We start from the raw sequence: 12,442 nt of genomic DNA on the forward strand, positions 1-12,442 counted from the left end.
ATCGGAACATTTCTTTGACGTATTACCTTTTATGTTCAGGAAGTGTAAATGACCAAGCGGAGCTAGCAGGTTTTATTTGGGCAGGTGCACATCTGAAGCAAGTATAACTCAAACTTCACCCGTTAATCATATGCCAAAATAAAGGGATTTGAATGTTTTTTAAACAATACCTAAGATATGCAAGGTCTTTTTTAAACGGACATGATAATTAGAAACGAAAACCTGGAAAAAGTAATTGCCTTTAAATATTAAACCGTATGCACAGTAAGAAACTCTAGATATCCACATTTAGAAACGGCCAGTTAGAACCATAAGGCCTTAACTAGGCATGAGAGTCTATCTTAATCATCCCTCATGCAGCAATGACTAAGACTGGGGATCTCTATAGTGAGTGTAGCTACCGACGGAAACTGACTTTTGCTAAACATTACAGATTGCTAAAGGAGAGAAACAGACTCATGTTTGCCGTTCAACCGTTTACAGAAAGGCATTCATCAAGCTCCTTCGTTCCACAGACGTTACGGAGAGCAACAAAACAGTTTGAAGGGTCGGGTTCTCGAAAGTTGCTACACCAGTCAGTTCATATGGTTTTCTTGTGACACTGGCAATAACACGCACGAGAGATTCCATCAAGGCATTAGGGATTGGAAAACCAGTCTTTGTAGCTCAAAAACCTCATAAGATCGAAAATATGAGGATTCGACGGGCCTATTGTGAACGTTTTGGCTAGGGCTGTCCTGTAGCCCTAATAGTATAAACTGAGCAGTATCTCTCTTCAACCGGAAAGATAAGAAAGTCTGCCAATAAGCCCATAGAGAATTTAACGGTGCAAAATTTTGGAGACAAATTCGCAGTACATTATGTCGTGGTCAACGTATCATGAAATGATATTTTCCAGATTAGTTATTAATAAAGGCGGATTAGAGAGAACTTTTCTGACTTCGATGGGAGAATTAAAAAAATTTGGTTAGAGAATGTAATCCTGATTATCGAAGCTAAACGAGTGGGTTAGTTTCCAAGACAAAATTTAAGGTTTAAGTAATCTCATTGATGTAAGTTTGTAATTATTTATTGAATTTATTCGTTTAAAATCCATGCTTCAATTTTCCTTTCCTTCAGAATTTAATTATTCGCCTTCATTTCTCTTGAATGTTATATGAATCAGGTATTCTAGAATGCCATGCAGTACTTGATTGATATGAATATGTTCGGATTTAGTGGTTTGTACGTAAAATAAATCATGTATTGTATGAATTTAAAGCATTACTCTGGTGCGAAATGTGAGGAGTAAATTATTTGTCGTAAATGATTTGTACCCTTATTGATTTTCTATGTCTGGAAATGTATGTCAGTGAATCGCTAATTAGCACACAAAAACCAACATAGTTAGGACAGGGAGTGAAGTCCATTAATTCGTTTCTGTAATTAAGTTGTTAAATATTTTCGACCTAGAATCGATGATGTTAGTATAAGGAACGTGAGTCGACTGATATAGCTAGCGGGATATAATGGTTTATCTAAGATGATTCGTTATGCCATGGATCTTAGAAAAGCGAGAAACCGCTAAAAAGACATTCACTTATTAATCTGTGATGGTAGGTTGTTCGAGTATCTGTATCTTGTTGCGAACTGGCCATATCTTAGTTCTGTTGAACTGTAATACAACAATATCTAACGTAAAAGGAGTGGGAATAGTGTGTGTGTGTGTGTGTGTGTGTGTGATTTGGATTTTAACGTAGCTTTAACAATTTTTCAGTCATATCGCTTCCATGGCTGCAGTGTGGCAGTTTATAGTGAGGTCTAGCACTGGGAAATCACGCTGCAGACATGTAGCATGATGTCCTACCCAGTCACATTATCCTGACAACAGGCCGACCAGTCCTAACACTAACCTCTTAATGCTGAGCGCCTAGCGAGGCAGCTGTTTGTAGCATTTTTGTAAGTCTTTATTATGACTCGTCCGGGGATCGAACCCACGACCTCCCGCATACGAGGCAGACGCTCTAACCACTAGGCAACGATCCCAGGAGAAGAAAAATCCTGATAAATATTTAAGTTGGGCATTATTTTTATTTGATGGAAAATAGCCCCGTACCCGTACTCACAGTAGTAAAGAGTGCAGCCTATTACCAAGATGACTGAGAGGCGAGAGAGAGAGAGAGAGAGAGAGAGAGAGAGAGAGAGAGAGAGAGAGAAGGAAAAGAAATACAGAAAGCTGACTTATTATCGACATTCATTTGGAAAATACCGGAAGCAACCGGATGATGCTGACCTACTAGAAATTTGAGTTTGATCAGTCACATGATTCTGTGATGAAATTTGTTTTACCGGCTAACTGAATATGTATAAATTTTTAACTCGGTTTCTAAGAGAAAGTCAAACATTCAAATGCTGGGTTCAGTTTCATGTTTTGTTTTATATAATTGAATAAATTGTTATCTTGTATATACGGAGCTAGTGTTGTTCCTATTCTACATCTCCGTTCATGTCTCTGCTAATCTATCCATTAATTTCGTATTTTTTATTGTGTACTCGATCGGGGCAATAACACCGTCGTCGATCATCTCCTAGATAACGATAACCAAAGTACCTTAAGGCGTGGGGATCATACACTTCATCACCACCTCTAACATATTCCCCACTTTGCATCATGCACCCTGTACGTGGATTGTCTCCTGATCTGAACGATCGTCCGTCAGGACCTCAGAGAAGGATCCCATAGCCTCCTAGAATGGAGGAGACGAGGAATAGGATGGGTCATTCTTCCTCCTCCCTTGCGAGCGCCAATGTTTTGGCAAGGTTTCAGACCACACTTGACCATAAATAGAAAAAATGGGAAAAAGTACCTACGTTCAGAAGTGTTGAGGAAAATGCAATGGAAGTGCATGCCCCATGAAGCGTTCTAACTTTCACTGTTGCCCACACTCCTCGGGGATTATATTCCTCAAAAAGAACAATTTATAAAACAGGGAGCAGTAAGCTTATAATATATTGATAACAGTGTGAGACCACCGCTAGTATAACTTAATACTAGCAATACAGTATCTCACACTATTGTACAGTACTAACGAGGGATGTGATACCAAAATAAATATATTATTGATAATGATAGATAATAAAGAGTGTCGTGAGACCGCCTAGAATCAGTGTTGATGACGAGGATGGAAGGCGACCCTTACGGGTGATTAATATTCACCATGTAATATTAGCAAATGTACGATCAATGAATAAATAATTGCAGGTTACACTTTTCTAATATGGACGAGGGTAGTTACCGTCCCAAAAAGGTACCGTAATAGTGTCAGGTTTTATATTTATGTTATTAAACTGTTCGGTTTTTTCTTTCTTCAAAAAGTGGAAGCCAAACGTTGCAAAAACAAAAGAAATTCCGTCTTATTTAAACCACATAATACGCAAACCGTGTGGCAGAAATATGCCCCCCACCCCCACCACCACCACCACCAATGATATGAAGCTTAAAAACTCTGGAAATGTATCGCCATTTAGTTATTTGTCTCGGTGTTCCGAGAAAAAAATTAATTCATAAGACCCAAATTAAATATATAATTTAACATATATAGATAGAGATAGAGATAAATAGATCGACAGTTCACTCCTGATTCTAAAGTTTGGGTGAATAACTGTGGCATTAATGGCTTGAATGTTATGTTTGACTCATTTACTCGTAGATCCTGATTGCATGCGGTTGCAGTCGTTCCTCGGAAAAACTGAAAAAGATCAAAATGATCACAATAAGAATCTATATCATGTTTAATCTATCTGGTCATAAAGTCAATCATACAACATGCCATATATTTGGTCATAAGGTCAATCATACAACTTGACATATCTTTGGTCATAAAGTCAATCATACAACTTGACATATCTTTGGTCATAAGGTCAATTATACAACATGACATATATTTGGTCATAAGGTCAATCATACAACTTGACATATTTGGTCATAAAGTCAATCATACAACTTGACATATCTTTGGTCATAAGGTCAATTATACAACATCACATATATTTGGTCATAAGGTCAATTATACAACTTGACATATCTCTGGTCATAAGGTCAATTATACAATTTGACATATCTTTGGTCATAAGGTCAATCATACAACTTGACATATCTTTGGTCATAAGGTCAATTATACAACTTGATATATATTTGGTCATAAGGTCAATCATACAACATGACATATCTTTGGTCATAAGGTCAATTATACAACTTGACATATCTTTGGTCATAAGGTCAATTATACAACATGACATATATTTGGTCATAAGGTCAATTATACAACATGATATATATTTGGTCATAAGGTCAATTATACAACTTGACATATCTTTGGTTATAAGGCCAATTATGCAACTTGATATATATTTGGTCATAAGGTCAATTATATAACTTGACATATCTTTGGTCATAAGGTCAATTATACAACTTGACATATCTTTGGTCATAAAGTCAATTATACAACTTGATATATATTTGGTCATAACGTCAATTATGCAACTTGATATATATTTGGTCATAACGTAAATTATACAACTTGACATATCTTTGGTCATAACGTCAATTATACAACTTGACATATCTTTGGTCATAAGGTCAATTATACAACTTGACATATCTTTGGTCATAAGGTCAATTATACAACTTGACATATCTTTGGTCATAAGGTCAATTATGCAACTTGATATATATTTGGTCATAACGTCAATTATGCAACTTGATATATATTTGGTCTAAACTTAGTCATACAACATAACATATATTTGGTCATAAGGTCAATCATTCATCCGTTTTGTTTATTTCTGTCTAACCACACCAGATATACAATGTATCATCCTTTTTGTGTATTGCTGTCTAAGCATACCAAATATACAATTTGTCATAACTTTTATTTGATAGAGACAGACAACACATAGACATACGCAAAACACACCAACACACACACTCACACACACACCCGAACCACACACACACACATACACATACACACACACGCTCCAAAATGTTATGTGTTTGCTTAGAGTCTAAAAATCTTAGAGCAGATGAAATTCCACAAACATACTATCACATACCAATCATACTATCCATCATCCAATTATATACTCTAACCAAAACGACTTGTGTTAGCTTAGAATGTACAAGAAGGAGAAGATATTTCCCAAACTAAATTATCCTTTGCACCACAAGAAAAATATATTATCTATTACACCATTATACCATAAAAAAAATAGCAAAACCATTCAACACCCCTTATACGCATTATCGCAAAACGCCCCGTGTTAGGTTATAGTGTAAGAGGAGATGAAATCTCACAAACTTACACACTTTATATACCATCCAACACCTCATATCCATCACACCACTATACCATCCAACACCTCATATCCATCACACCACTATACCATCCAACACCTCATATCCATCACACAACTATACCATCCATCGTCCCAATACCACTCTACACTCTATGTAAATATTATCCCAAAACGCCATGTGTTAGGTTCGAGCAGAAGAGGATGAGATGAAATCTCACAAACATAATCTTACACACCCTATATGTCATCCTACACTTCATACAAATACTGTATATTACACCATTTATACCATCCATCACCGCCACACAGTATTCCAAAGCGCCCTGTGTTACCTTAGAATGTAAGAGGAGGAGATAAAATCTCACAAACAATCACGCACAACTACACCATCCAATACCTCATACATGCACCATCAATAATTCATGGGCTAGCTTAAGAAAACGGAGATGAAATTTCACGAATCTACAATCCCTTACACCATAAAAAGAATATCCATTACAACACCTATACCATCCAACATCTCAATACCATCCAACACCCATTACACACACACTATCCCAAAACATCCTGTGTTAGATTAGAGTATAAGAGAAGATAAATCGAGTCGTCTTGGCATATCTGCTCATAAAGTCGATTATGTCATTTTCCGAAGTCGGTTATTCAAAAAGAATAGAAATATTTCAGTCAGTGAATGTTGACGTCTACTTTCCCCTCGATGCTTTAAATATCAGAAGAAGTCAACAGAGGGAAAAAATACACTAGCTTTTATTTAATTTAGTCCCAGTTAGTATAACATGTACTTTCAAAACGTCTATCAAGAACTTCACTCAGGTAATACTTAGCCAACAATTCACATCTGATTTTTTCCTTGAAAATGTCTAAAAAATCTTCACCATGCAAACATACACCTTACTCCTTCCTAAGAGAGCTTTGATGCATTGAATCTCCAACGAAGTCAAAGAAGGGAAGGAATGGCCACTGGTTCAACACGATCTCTTCTCTTAGAAGATATTTAATCGAGCTCCTGATACTTTTCAAAACCTTTTTTCTTGGCTCATATTCCACTCTTTCAAATATTCATTTGTTAAAATATCCTACAGATGAATATTCTTCACTCATGAGATCCATAATTGTTTATGCCAGGTGCTTAGCATTACGCCTGATTAAGCGTTCTTCTTGTTTTGGCCCTCTCAGCAACATGCACATCACTTTATATTTTTCGTTTACTTTTGTTCTGGTTCAACGACTTCCTCTTCTCCCATTTCCAAAGCGGCTATACAGTCCAATGGGGGATAAGATTGTTCCATAGATTCTAACAGTCCACAATCACTTCTCTAAAACTGTTGACTTCTAGAGTATTGTCGAATTCTCCATACAAGATGGTGTTCACCTTGATGGGTATGGCTTCTGCAAACTGAAGGTCCACACTTAGTTGGCCGGATTTTATAGCGTGGAAATGTTCCTCGTCGCTGCCTTGGTCTGTAGTAAAATCAAAGCCCATAAAGCGTAACCTGCTGACTAATCGTCGTACGATTACAGTGGTTGGTGTTGGTACCTAACTATCCGGTAGCTGCGTAGAAGGATAGGTGCGATCTCAAGTAATTATTGTGCTCAAAGTTAGGTTCGAAAGGTCTGGTAAACAAGGTCTGGCCATCTCGAGTGCCTTCGACCTTGGACACTTTGTGCTGCTTAGACTCGAAAGGACTGGCTGTGATGGCTCCGTTGATGGTTTCATTGCTGGCGATGCCGATGGTTAACCGTTTGGGTAACTGTCCTTGGAAAAGAATTCAGCGACAATGGTGAAGGTTTTCACTTCCATTCATCGTATCGGATACGCGGCTGTCGTTCGGCTCAAAGTGTGACTAATGTCGTTTCCCACTTTGAGTAAGGCTTACACATAATGTACATAAAGTCTGGCTTCTTGAATGATGGTTTTGTACTCGTTTGCATGAGCCATCAAGTGGAACTGCTTCGATTCAGTCCCAGGCGCACATTCACTCCGTTCAGTAAATGTTTTCCTGCAACCACATGTCCAAATACAAACGATCCATCAGTTCTAAACTTCACCCTTGTAAACTTTTCTTCTAGGGGTCGTTAAATCCCACATTGTGAAGATTGTCAACTTCTGTCAAGCCTGGTCGTTGAACTTCTCTGACGTGTCAGGCTTCCATCCCGCACAAGCATCAAGATGAGTGTTCTTAGCGTCTTTTGCGTCAGTCAAGAGGTTTTCTAGATACGCTTGGTAAGGTATCCAAGCTTCTGCTGACCAGTTTGTTATTCAAGTACAAATCCACTTCATTGAACAAGGAAAACATGAAATTGTTAACGGGAGCTGCTCTGGCATCGGCTCCGGGAGCAGTGTCGTCCGTGTTGAGAACTTTGACTTTCGGATCAAAGTAAGCTCTATTCAGATCGATGTAATATTCTGTATGCCCTTTGATTTCAAATTTGATGGAGGCTGAAGTCGTCAAAGAGGAGACAGGATTCTTGCATCGTCATCCTGTTGTGATTTGGAACAAAGCTCTCGATGCATCATATTGCTCTCATAAATGATCAAAAACGTCTGATTCTCTGGTTGTTCTTCTTTTCTTAGTCTTTCAAGCAACATGTTTATGGACTCTTCTGGGGAGTATAGTCGTCTCTTTCTTCCTTGTCCTTGAAGGAAGAAGGTTATGATTTGCTCAGGAGTTTCTCGGCGACCCAAATTATAATTTCCAGTTTGAAGCTACATAATTTTGCATACTTTCAGGAAGGCTTCTTTGGGATTTTCTTTGCCGATGATGACATTTTGGCGAAATTCGTGTCCTTGCGTCAAAGCGACAACTTTCAACGGGTGCAATCCTAGTGCCACCATTGGTTTCAAGACTAAGGCCACCGAACAGAATGCAAATTTCAGCATATTTCCTAAACCATTTCCTCGCTGTCGAGCGACTCCTCGGTACGCAAGTTACATGACTTTCAAGTCGCAAGGGAATCTTTTTTGGAAATGTGGTTTCACCGTGACTTTTAATTTTGAGAACGGAATATTTTGGCCCAGATCTCCTTTTTTTACCAATGCTGACATTGTCGAAATACAACTTGCTTGCAGGAAAATAGTGAGGATGTACAAATTCGCGGTGAACGTTATAGGTGTTTCAACCTTCCTCGTAATTAGCCACAGCACAATCAACTTTGAAAGGAAAGACTCTCAGTAATTGTGCGGCTTTGTTACCCAGCACGTTGTACTCCACCACACTGGAGTACACAAAGATCAATTCAATCCTTCTTTCAGGTCTACACGGTGACGAAAATGCTTGTGATGTCGGTGATTGCTGTTGATGTTTCTGGAATATGAGAACATTTTGAGGTCTCCATCCATATGTCAAACAAACTGAGGACAAAGTGATGAACAACATTTTGGCATCCGGAAATGTAGTGATCTAGCGACAAGCTATTTTATGGTATTCGTTTCGTTTTACCAAATTGAGCGTCGAAAATACTGGCAGTCGTTTCTTCCAGATGTTGAGCGCTAAAACGATAGTTTGCAGGAATTTGCATGCAATAGATGCTTAATGCTTGATTGGCTGGTGATGTCTTTTTGGATTCGTAAAAACCAGAATCTTTGGCATCCAAGTGTTGCTACTCTTGCTTGCTCAGGATTTCGACGAGAAACTTTGTTTGATTCCACTGGTATTTTGGACTTTGTGGACTTGTGTGGGATGAATGATTTCTACCAAAGCCACTTTCAAAAGCGCGTCGTGATCCAAATGAATGACCTGAGGTAATCTGGCCGTGAAATTGCACATGATTTTGTGAGAAAACACGTCCATGTCACTGGGTAAAGTTAAGTAAAAGTGTTTATTCATAATTGAAGGGTTCTGCTTTCCGAGGAGTCTCTCGAGGTTAAAGGCTGTTCCGAAAGAGGGTTGTTACTGTTTTTGGGGTGACTGGCGTTGGCCGCAATGCTGCCATTGTTACTGTTGGTATAATTTTTCAGGGAAAGAAACCGATGGAACTGCTGAGTAAATGGGTCCACAAGGAATCTGCTCTGATATCACTAACACGCACACCACATGACGTCACAAATTCAATGGAAACAGTTTGTGTAAAAGGTTTTGGCAATCCTCTAAATCCTGAATAGTGTCATTGATTTCCTTCCATGGAATCTGTTGTATCACTACTGATAAATGTCGTGGCATGGTGGTAAACTTGTATACCCCCGTCAGGCAACCGATGAATGTCCTTAGTCATTCAAGTTTCCTTTTATTTACTAAATGGAGTTGTGAATCAAAAGGTTATAATTTATTCCGAGGCACTTTCAGGTGATAATGTATCCATACACAAACAGAATTTTCTGTTACATCTAACATACGATCACAAATCACTTCTCGTAAAGGTGTGACGTACTTTGTTTGTTCTCACCACCACCATGGTGACATTAAACAATCTCTGTAATTCTGTTCTAACTCTTTGCTGTCTGGAATTTCACAATTTATTTGAATTGTTTGCACGGAGTAATATAGTCAAACTCTTTCTGTCCATTGGGAAGTTATAGGATGTCCGCGAATTTGAACACTTTCAAAATGAATCAAGTCTCTTATGGCATCCATATACCATGAGTAACTTAAAAATTTGTTTTTCGCATGCAGTTGTTTCCTGCTTTTCACTTGTATTTGAACGAACTCTTTGTAAATGCGTTCTCTCAAATCCAGAGGCAATCTACGAAAGTTCTCTTAAAAAGTATTCATAAAAATATTAATGAGGTCCCACTAAAGGAAGGCAGTGTCAATGCGGAGACCATCGAACATGTTCCAGGTAAGCCGAGTCTTTCTGTTCCCACACACTGCTACTGAAGCACTTGATTTTATCTCCTTCTTCCAAGCAGATAAATCTAGCTCTGGCTAGTTCTTCGTCCTGTCAGATATTTATGCCAATTTCCTTCGAACGTTTAGTATCGACTTTCAAAGTTTCAGTATTCAAGCAAATGCGATCTTTCTTTGGTGGTCGTAGTAGTAGAAAAGTTTCCATATGGTGCTGATTCGCTGGAGTATCAGCGTACGGTATCGCTGTAGTCGCAAGGTACAGCATCGCACTCAAGTTGATCATCACCGAACTTGAATCTCTCATTGGTTTGTGACTGTATGAAAGGATCCGTCTTTCTAGCTTGGCGTTTTGTAATCATAATGAAGTGTCGGACTTGGAAGTTTCCCCTTTTATATACTTGCCAATTCCGGCGTGTCCGTACGGTAAAGTGAAATGTCGGGAAGCGACACTCGCTTCTGGTGCACGACTTGATACAGATTCTCCAAGGGTCGGCTGACGATTTGGTGCGTGGGTAAACGTACAATTTTATGAGGTTCGTAGGTGGTCACTCTAAAGGCTCAATCCTTTCAAGATTGCAAAGCTTCTTTCAGTACGCCATAAATTCACCACTTGACTAGTTCGATGATTCCTTTCACTTTGCACTCTGTGTAAATTCTCCTCGTTTGTCTCGTTGCATGGTGTAGTTGTAGAGTATTTGATAGAAGAAATCGTGTGATGGATGGTATATTTTGTGGTGAAAGGGATAATAGGTTTGTGAGATTAAATGTAGTTTTTTATATATAAAAAACTTCCCCGATTGGTATGATAGTTGGTGCGTGCAGACAATACCATCTGTTTTGTTTTTCTTTGGCACGTGAGTAAATGTGTTGGTCTATGTTTGTTTGTTTGTGTCCATAAACACTTTTGCCCCATACACCTATTCAATCCCATAAACCTTTCTACCCAGGATATGCAGTGGTATAGACGATGTGACGGATAGCATTTTTGTATTGTAATGGACAATAGGTTTGTGAAATTTCATCTCCTTTTCTTAAGTTAACCCATGGCATTATTGATAGTGAGTGTATAAGGAAATGGATGGTATATTTGTGTGTGATTGTGAGATTTTGTCTCCTCCTCTTACATTCTAAACTAACACATTGCGTTTTGGGATAAAGTGTGCAAGGGGTGTTGAATGATATTGCGATGTTGGATACCATAATGGTGTAATGGCTAGTAATTTTTGTGGTGTAAAAGGTAGTATATTTTGTGAGATTTTGTCTCCTTCTCTTACATTCTAATCTCTGATACTAGAATATAGTCATTTTGCAACAGGTACCTAGTACACACGGCATGTATGCAATATGTGGTCAGCCACTTCTAACAAATGTTACTATGTATACCAAACTGAGGTCAGCCACTTGTAACAAATGTTACTATGTATACCAAACTGAGGTCAGCCACTTGTAACACTATTCCCAGTGCCGTGACGTCTTGGGTTTCAATGGTCCCATCCATGCTAAACATATGGTAACATTGAACATAGGATTTCCCATTGTCCCTAACTGCCATTCTCATGTTAAATTCACCTTGTGCCCTTTAGTGCCCCACCAGGTTAAATTTCCCTTGTCCCTTAATGTTCCCACCATGTGCAATTGTCATTATCCCTAGAGAGCCCCACCATGTTCATTTCCACTTGTCCCTAGACAGTCCCACCATGTTAAAGTCCTCTTGTCCCCACACATTCCCACAATGTTAAATTACCATTGTCCCATAATCGTCCACCTATACTACTTGTGCTTCTAGCCATAATGAACTGTGCCACTAGTCATGATGAACTGTGCTACTAGTCACACTAAATTGCTACTAGTCTTAAGGGACTGTTACTAGTCGTACTGAACTGTTACTAATCATATCAAAGTTTGAACCAGTTAAACCAACCTGAAATTGCAATATCAATTCAAATTTAGCAACTATTCAAAGAAAAGCTTGTACTAATCCCACTAATATTTAACGCTTAGTCAATTAAAAGCTTGTGCCAGTCATGTCGAAGCTTGCATCAGACGCATTGAAGTATATGTCTGTCATGTTTAAGGGTGTCACTAGTCATTTCGAAGTTTGAACCAGCCATGACTTGTCAGCTTTCTACAATATTAATAATGGTATGTACCATGCTATTTTTAACAATATTTATAATTTTCTACTGTCTGATTTGTTGAATGGACAAATATTTATCTTATCCCCATGCACGTGTGGTACAATTTAATCAGAACCAGTACAATGACTGATGCGATTATCCAGTATAACCATACGCCTTAAAGAC

At 38.4% G+C, this 12,442-nt stretch overlaps 1 protein-coding gene across 1 annotated transcript in view; it reads right to left on the reverse strand.

Annotated features, from left to right (window-relative positions):
• Positions 1-3,675: 3,675 nt before the first annotated feature.
• The window catches only part of LOC149796359 (uncharacterized), a 31,743-nt gene continuing 22,976 nt past the window's right edge, over positions 3,676-12,442 (reverse strand). The window contains exon 6 of the mRNA XM_089960214.1: positions 3,676-3,728. Coding sequence (XP_089816340.1) covers positions 3,676-3,728 — 53 coding nt within the window. The remainder of the gene's footprint in view (positions 3,729-12,442) is intronic.

Source organism: Sinohyriopsis cumingii, chromosome 6 (genome assembly GCF_028554795.1).
Source record: "Sinohyriopsis cumingii isolate HCF-2022 chromosome 6, ASM2855479v2, whole genome shotgun sequence".
NCBI classification, from domain to species: Eukaryota; Metazoa; Mollusca; class Bivalvia; order Unionida; family Unionidae; genus Sinohyriopsis; species Sinohyriopsis cumingii.